Source organism: Eupeodes corollae, chromosome 1, assembly GCF_945859685.1.
Source record: "Eupeodes corollae chromosome 1, idEupCoro1.1, whole genome shotgun sequence".
NCBI classification, from domain to species: domain Eukaryota; kingdom Metazoa; phylum Arthropoda; class Insecta; order Diptera; family Syrphidae; genus Eupeodes; species Eupeodes corollae.
Genome location: NC_079147.1, coordinates 112,780,418 through 112,789,823, shown reverse-complemented (window position 1 = coordinate 112,789,823; position 9,406 = coordinate 112,780,418). Strand labels below are relative to the sequence as shown.

The 9,406-nt window shown below is 36.1% G+C and overlaps 1 protein-coding gene across 1 annotated transcript; it reads left to right on the top strand.

Annotated features, from left to right (window-relative positions):
* The first annotated feature begins 205 nt into the window (after positions 1 to 205).
* LOC129942847 (uncharacterized) lies at positions 206 to 5,440 on the top strand. Its single transcript, XM_056051945.1, has one exon. The coding sequence runs from the start codon at positions 206 to 208 to the stop codon at positions 5,438 to 5,440; it is 5,235 nt and encodes a 1,744-aa protein (XP_055907920.1).
* Positions 5,441 to 9,406: the final 3,966 nt, after the last annotated feature.

The following is a 9,406-nucleotide window of genomic DNA, read 5'->3' as shown; positions in this document are numbered from 1 at the left end:
TTGAACTGGTGATTAATTGAAAAATCGAGTGTTTAATTCACTAATAAGAAAAAGTATTCAATAGCTAATTAAACTTATTAATATAAATCGCTAAAAAGACAATAGCTTAAAGTACCGGTTTATAGAAATCTTTAAGAAATTATTCAAGGTGTGGTGGATTAAATTTCGATTTCTTAATTAAGAACAATAATTGTATTTGATTAAAATGACGTCACTGCAACTTCGTGGACATGCTAAGGGAGCCATTACGCGTGCGACGAATTTTTGTGAATCTCTTACGGGCGATGAAGATTTACCGATGTTAGAAGTCAGATTAGAAAAATTAGAAATCGCGTGGAAAGACTTTTCGTTCCACCATATTTCGTCTTTGGAAGGTTTAGACGAGCAAGCAGTTTTTACGCTTGAAGCAGAATTTGAAGAATACGAAATGAAATATTTTGGTGCACATACGAAATTTACGAAAGCTATTCGGGAAAAACAGAGTGTTGATAAACAAATTAATCTTGTCGAGGAGCTTGCCCAAAATCAATCCTCATTTCTAAGCAAACTTAATTCGTCTTGTAAATCTTCGAATGTAAGCCTTCCTAAAATTAACATTCCTCCATTTTCCGGCAATTACAAAGATTGGCCTACATTTCGCGACATGTTTATCGATACGGTAGATACAAATGATAAGCTTACCTCTACTCAAAAATTTCATTTCTTAAAATCTTTTTTGCGAAACGAAGCTGCTGATCTTATCAGCCATATATCCCCCACCGATGCTAATTATATTGGGGCATGGACAAAACTCGAAAAACGGTATAATCGCGTAAACTTACTCGTACATTCCCTTATACAATCGTTCGTTTCACTGCCTACTATGTCTTCGTCAAATCCAGACACCTTACGAAAAATTACGGACGGTGCCGATGAAGTTATTCGTGGTCTTCAGGCAGCGAAGAAAGAAACGCGTGACCCTTGGATTATTTTTCTGCTTCTCAACAAGCTCGATGAGGCAACCAGACATGCTTGGGCTAAAAAAGTAGGTTCTCGGGACGACTGTAAAGTGCAGGAATTGCTTGATTTTCTTGAATTACGATGTGATGCGTTTGAATCTTGCACTCCGATGAACACTCCGGGTACATCGCGAAAAAAGCAACCGACTTCAATTCGCTCATACGTAGCTGAGTCAGCAGGACAAAACCCTAAGTGCTTCAAATGCAAAGGTGATCACAAACTATCAGAGTGTCCTTCGTTTATTTCGCTAAGTATTGATTCTCGTCGGAAATTTCTTAAAGACAATTCATTGTGTTTTAATTGCCTTCGTTCTGGCCACGCATCTTACAAATGCTTTAGCCATTTTCGTTGTCGAGTCTGTAAATCGCGGCATCACTCACTTGTCCACTCCAATCAATCTAGTGGTCCTGAATATTCTTCGAAAGGGAAATCTTCTTCCGATTTTCCTGTAGACAACTCAAATGCTGACGTTACCTCCGGTGTTCCTATTGCTAGTTCTGATTCTCCCTTGTTGACCAACCATTCTCTCAATTTTGGTTTTCCAAAGCAAACATTTTTGCCTACCATTCTCTCCTATGTTCGTAATCATCAGGGTGAACTAATAAAATGTAGAGTGTTACTAGACACAGGGTCACAATCTTCATTCATTACAGAAGCATTAGCTCAACGTATTGGTCTTCGTCGAAAACATTCTCGGATACCTATTTTAGGACTTTCTTCTGCAAATGCTGGTCACACTAACGGATATATGTCAATTTCATTGGCTTCGAGGGTTAGCAACACCGTTCTACAGTGTGATGTACATATTTTGAGGAAACTAACTTCTAACTTACCAACTCAATCTGTTGATAGTTCGTCGTGGGCCTATATTCAAGGGTTGGAACTAGCTGATCCACTATTTAATATTTCGAGTTCGGTAGATATTTTACTAGGAGCAGACAGAGTTTGGTCGATTCTAAAACCAGAACAAATCATAGGCCCAGAAGGAAGACCGTTGGCGCAGAATACTTCCTTTGGATGGGTCATTACAGGAGAATTCGTTTTTAATCAAATTTCTTGCGTTGGCATATGCAATGCCGAATCATCTGTTGATACTGATTATCTCTTGCAACGCTTTTGGGAACTGGAGGAAGTTTCCACAGTCAGGATCCAAACAGATAATGATCCTGCTGAATTATTATTTCGTAAATTTGTTTCTCGCTCTGAAGACGGTAGATATATTGTTCCTTTACTTTTGAAAACTCCATCGCCTTCTTTTGGTAACACACTAGCTGCCGCCATGTCTCGGCTAAATTCTATGGAGCGTCGATTTCAAAAAAACCCTGACTTAGAGCAACAATATAGAAAGTTTATGGAAGATTACTTAAGTCTTGGTCATATGGAAAGCGTACCTGATGATGAGGCAAAATCTTCCCATGGTCGACATTTTTATCTTCCACATCATGCGGTGTTTAAGCCCGACAGTTCTACGACTAAGCTTCGGGTCGTTTTTGATGGCTCAGTCGGTGACTCAATTGGGCAGTCTATTAATAGCCATTTATACATAGGTCCTCCTATACAAAGAGATCTTTTCGGAGTTTGTCTTCGTTTCCGCCAGCATCGATTCGTATTTACAGCCGATATAGTAAAAATGTTTCGACAGATTTTGATCCGAAAACCCGAAACAGACTATCAGCGTATTGTCTGGCGAAATTCTCCTAGCGAAAATGTGAAATACTTTCGACTCAAAACTGTAACTTATGGAACTTCTTCAGCTCCATTTTTGGCTGTTCGTGTCTTGAAACAGCTTGCTGAGGATTATCAAGTAACACATCCTATTGCAGCTCGAATTCTTTTGAACGATGTCTACGTTGATGACATCATGACGGGAGCAAACTCTATTGAAGATCTTATGAGAATTCAGTCAGAACTTGTAGAACTTCTATCGTTAGCCAAAATCCAACTTAGTAAGTGGAGTTCAAATTGCTGGAGTCTTCTGGCTAAGATACCATCAGAAGATTGTGAGTATTCTTCTTTGGATTATGAAAAGTCGTCTTCCTTCATCAAGGTATTAGGAATGTACTGGAACCCAAGCAATGATGTCTTTTCATTTCGTTTCAATCAACCTAAGCTTAACCAATCTCTAACAAGAAGAACTCTTCTATCGGAAGTTGCACGAATATATGACCCGTTAGGTTTTTTGGCTCCATCCGTGATCATCTTTAAAATTATGTTCCAAGAACTTTGGTCATCAGAACTTAAATTAGGATGGGATGACCCGCTTCCACAAAGGATAACTACCCAATGGATGAACCATCGAGATGAACTTCCTTTGTTTCGGGACATTCGGGTACGACGTAATATATTTTCTGAAAAGGACATAGAACTTCACGGGTTTTCGGACGCCTCTACGTTGGCATATGCAGCCGTTGTGTATGCGCGATCAAGAACGGTCTCGGGTGAAGTAAAAGTGACAATAATCGCGGCGAAGACAAAGGTGGCTCCTTTAAAACCTCTTTCTATTCCCCGATTAGAGCTCTGTGGAGCCCTTCTTTTATCGAAACTTTTAAAACTCATAAAATCTTCTTTGAATGTTCACAAATCTATTAGAGTATGTGCGTGGTGTGACTCAGAAATAGTGCTTCATTGGCTTAATTCACCTCCCCGTCGGTGGACAACGTTCGTGGCAAATCGCACTTCAACTATATTGGAAACGGTTCCAAGTCATTCGTGGAGGCACATTGCTTCGCAATCCAACCCAGCTGATTGTGCGTCGCGCGGTGTTTCCCCTTCTGAACTCGTAAATCATAGTCTATGGTGGTCTGGTCCTTCTTGGCTATCCCAATCGGAAGAACGTTGGCCAATTCATTCTAAGCGTTGCACATATAATGAAGTTGCTAATAAGGATCCAGTTCAACTCGAGGCCAGACCATTGCCTACTAATAACTTTGTTTCGTGGTTTTATGCAAGCGTTATTCAAGACATTATTGACAATATATCTTCGTGGCATCGGTTAATTAGAGTGCTTGCATATATCCGTCGTTATATATCAAACTTACGCGTGAAATCAACTGGCGTTCGCGTTTCAGGTGGCTTGAAATTCCATGAAATTCATTCTGCAAAAATTTCTGTCTTAAAACATGTGCAGCTGACTTCTTATCCCAGGGAAATAGACGACTTGCTTAAAACTAAGACTTTATCGCCGAAGTCAAATTTACTAAAATACTCTGCATTTTTGGACAGCGATGGACTCTTACGCATCGGCGGTCGTATAAAACATGCAGCAGTATCATATAATATTAAACATCCTATAATACTTCCAAAAACTAATAAAATTTCTTTTCTTATTGTAGAGGACATTCATAACAGATATATGCATGCTGGAGTGTCGGAAACATTTACATTTGTGCGGCAGCAGTTTTGGATAATGGGTAGCCGAAACATTGTAAGAAAGGTGATACATCGCTGCAAACCATGCTTCATGCAGCGCAAAGCAACTTGTGAGCAACTCATGGGAAACCTTCCACTTCAACGGATTCAGCCGAATCGAGCGTTTAAAGACACAGGTTGTGATTACGCTGGCCCGCTCACAATCAAACTTAATCGAGGTAGAAAACCGAAACTGCTGAAGGCCTATATTGCACTCTTCATATGTTTTTCGACCAAAGCAATACACTTAGAGGTTGTAAGTGATCTCACTACTGATGCGTTCCTTGCCGCTCTGCGTCGATTTGTTTCCAGACGTGGACTGTGTCGGAACATTTACAGTGACAACGGAACAAACTTCCAAGGAGCAAAACGTTGTCTCTCTGAAATGCATCAACTGGTACTGTCCCAAAAGCATAACGATACAGTAATCTCATCGCTTGCAAAGGATGGAATTGCCTGGCATTTCATTCCACCCTCCGCACCTCACTTCGGTGGGTTGTGGGAGTCAGGTATACGATCCGTAAAGCTTCACCTTCGGCGTGTCATTGGGTCTACAATATTGACCTTTGAAGAGTTAACGACAGTAACTTGTCAAATCGAAGCTATCTTAAACTCTAGACCTTTATGTTGTCTCTCTGATGTGGATTTAAACCCTTTAACACCATCTCATTTTCTCATAGGTGAACCAACAACAGCTGTGCCTGAGCCGAGTCAACTTGAAACCCCAACAAATCGTTTGACCCATTGGAATTTTTTGCAAAACATGGTTCAAGGATTCTGGAAGCGGTGGCAGCAGGAGTATCTTACGAGTCTCCAAGAACGACCCAAATGGCAAAAACAACTTCCAAATCTGAAACCAGGTGATATTGTGGTAATTAAAGAGCCAAACTTACCACCAACAAAATGGTTGCTGGGCCGGATTGAAAATGTTTCACCGGGTGCTGATCAGCTTGTTCGTGTAGCCACTGTACGAACGTCAACTGGAACATTTATTCGACCTATAGCTAAATTGGCCATCCTTCCACTGTCCTGAAACTGGTTCAGGGGCGCCGGGATGTTTGTGATTTAAATCGCTTTACTTTATTATATTGATAACTTAAATCCTTTTTACTTAATTAATTATATTGAATTAATTTATGTTGAATTTAAACATCTTACTCTAATTACCAAACATTGTAAGCTTTACCCTATGAAGGGTTTCTTATTGTTTTTTTGCTACTCGGATTAAGAGATAATCCCTTTCTACAATTGTTTGTAAATTATATTTGAAATCAATGCTAGATGATATCATAAAACTGTTTTGCCATCTGCAATGCGCCAAAATTGTATGTACATATGTACAATGTATATAATGAAAGCTTTGTTTCTCGCATTTATGTTAATCGATTATGATTGTAAGAAAACTTGAATTGTTCCTTTTTGAATTCGATCGCCAAGCTGGTAAGATCTCTAGAGATCTTGGTAAGAACAATAAAATTTGAAATATTGATTGGTTGTGTTTTTCACTATTTAGTGATTCATTTTATTATAATCAAAATCACGTACGTTTGACCAAAATGACCTAGAATCATTACAATGTATGAGATTCAACGCCATGTTTTTTAGATAGTTTTGTGTTTTTGAGGCTACACAATCTTCTGTACGAATTATTTTCTTGAAGATATAGGGACTTAGAAGCCAAATTATAGTTTTTTCTACTTCTCCTACATTCTTCGTCATACCAACAAGATTTATAATTATTGTTCTATTGTGAGTACTCCTGACAGCTGCTATTCTGATTGTGTCAAAAATTAAGTCCGTTGAGACATCCACTATGTTTGAAACCATACTTGAAGTATTGGGTGATGAAGTAGATTTCCTCTATAGATATCGGATTTTGTATCAAACTATTAATGAGAATTTGCGCGTTCGGGTTTTTTTTCGATAAGTTTCAATTTGATTTCGAGTTGTGCTTTTCCTTATTTCCTGTATAGAAGAGATTGTTCTCTATGCACCACAACACCAATACCTTTTACAATGAGAATTCGCTATAAATAGACTCTAAACTTTAAAGAGGAATTTAAACGTTTAGAATGAAAAAAGTCTAAGTGCACCTCCACCTTAATACTTTGCATTACCATTTATTACGAACCTGACGATGATTTCTGTAAACTTCGAACTCTTGACTGTAAAGTTCTGTGTCCGAAAAGCTTGAATTAAGATAAGTTTCTATAAAATCGGATACGTCGTGTGGGAATGATTGAGAGTTAAAAAAGATTCATGCAGTCTTACTACGAAGTCCTCTTTCCTTTCTGTTTAAGAATGCAAGCCTGTTAGGTTTTTTGACTGGGGTTAAAAAAACTCCTTATTATTGACTTCGTTTCTCTGTGGGCCATAAGTTGGTATTGCTAACAGATTTATAAGAACGTCAGATTCGTTACTAATTTAAAAGAGAAAACAAAGCTATTTGGGTACCTGATCTTAGTACATCTAATAGATGAGCTACAATATAGGCTCTTGGTAGGTACTAAATAAGAAATTGTATATATTTTAGTGTTGTTCAAAATTGGAGGAATATGACGGATGCGGGTGGGATGTGTAATTTTTGGGAAATATTGACATTTGTTCGTTTTGAGGGGTGGAAGGGTACAATTTTTAGCAGGCACTGAGTTTACTAGGCTTCTTTTTTAGACTTTTTCTTTTTTGCCAGGTTCACTTTCTGCGTTGTTAACACTAGAACCTGATTGCCCGAGAATATTTAATTCTGCTGAAGAGAAAGTACTAGGAATATTGGGCTGTGCTTAATCATACGTCGAGTTTGAGTAAGTACCAGAATATACATAAAAACAGCACTGAATAACTTAAGTAGCTCTTCAAAATCTTTAGAAAGTTTTAAATTGTTCGAATTAAAAAAGACATTTTAAAAGCAAATTGGGCTTTTAGCAGTTCCACTTGGTCCGAAAGAGGATTGTTATCACCCGTGGCGTAGTGGTTAGTGCGTAGGACCGTCCTGTCAGATGTTTTGGGTTATATCCCTTGTCATAAAAACTGCTTTCTCAAATTAGCTCTTCAGATTCACCTTAAAAATGTACTGGCGTTTGCTACGTACCTCACTGTTTATGCTTAATGTATTTAAAGTTGTTTTTCTTGACGTTACTTCACGGCATCTCAAAAAATATATTTTAAAATGCATGCATTTTCCCCAAAAAGAAAGCTTTTCCTTTGATTGTCTAATATTTATGAAATGAATTTATACAATTCTCTACTAATATGCCTTAAGATATAACTATTATCAAAATGTTAATTTATCAATCTACGTAATTTTACTTTTATTAATATATATTTAAAATAGCCTTATTAAAAAATTTATTCAAAACAAACAAAATTTGTATCATTTCCCACAATCAAATTCAATTTATTCCATATCAATGATGTTTTCTGACATATTTTCATTAATTCATTGGTTTACCATATGTAAACACAAAATTAATTCGAATTCCCGAATATGCACACGTATACAGTTTACCTATATGTACGAGTATATGCGAGTGTATATTTATGTGTTAATTAACGCAATTATTTTCGATTTTATTCAATTACCCTTTGTTATTACCTGGTTAGTGAAAATAATATGTCAAATATTATAGCAATTTATTCAATAAAGTTATAAAAAAATAACTCACTGACTTATTGTAAACGATAAAAATTAATGAACACTCAGATTTATGTTAATCATTTGAATTAAATAAAATCCTTATGAAATATGTGTTTTATTACAGAATTTCCATTATATTAAAATATTAGCATTTGATTAAGGTTTGATATCATATTTATATTTTCATAATGGCTGCACTTTGCTTTTGCTGTCAAACAAATTGTTTTTTTTTTTTTTTGTTTATCCATTATGAATTGTTTGAATTTTGAAATCACTAACCTTCCTTAAAATCTATTCAGTATACTCGTAGTTATTAAATACTCCAATACTTGAACTAGATTAAAAACTAGAAGAAGTGATTTTGGTTTATGTGAATCACTTTAAGTATAGTCCTGCAACTGTTAGACGTAAGGAAAGCAAATAATTTGTTAAAAGAAGTTTAGAGGGTTCTGTTCATGTTCCCTTCATTATATGCAAAAAGTCCTTAGTGCGGTCCTATGCATCGTTATAAGAGACATAATTATGTCACAATTTAGAGTCTTATCAAAAACCTTAACAAGTAGGTAAGTACATTTCTTTAGGATTGAGCTGAATTAATTTTAAATTAAGAAATGTTTTTAAGGTTATTCATATCAAATAGCACATTCGTGTATAATTTGGTACAATTTCGTGAATATTATTGTAAAATTGCGAAAACTGAAGATTATGTTAGGTTTTTGGTGTATCTGACAAAATATACCAGTGTAAAAATTACTCCACTGGTTTTCTGTGAAAAACTTTAACATTTTGATCAAATTCAGTTAAAATGCAGCTGTTTTTTTAATATGCCATTGATAGCGCATACACAAATATTTTATTCACCAAATTTTGTAAATAAAATACACCATTTTAAATGCGCAACCGTTTTTCGGTGTAAGATTTTACTTTTGTGGAGATTAATATTACACTAAACTACTAATTCATACTTTTGTTGAAATACGTAGGTAGGTACGAGTTCCAATTCCAGTGATTATTTTTTTATTTTTAATTTTAATAAACTTTTATTTATATTTTGTATTATTTATTTTCATACTCCTTCATAAAATATGGAACCCTACAGTAAAAACTGCCAAGAATGTGCTAATAATAATCCTCTTTTTGCCTGTTTCGGACCCTGTGGTAATCTTTACCATGCAAAATGCAAATCTTTACCAAAGCTTTCATTGAAAAAATAGCCAATTCGAAATTTGCTTACCGGTACTGTCACGACTGCCGTAAGCTCTCTGTATCTCAACTAGCTTTTAAAATGTCTTCTTTTGAGGCAGACAATTTAAAACTTTCTAAAGATCTTGAAGACTTTTAACAATGCAGTTTGAAATTAAATGC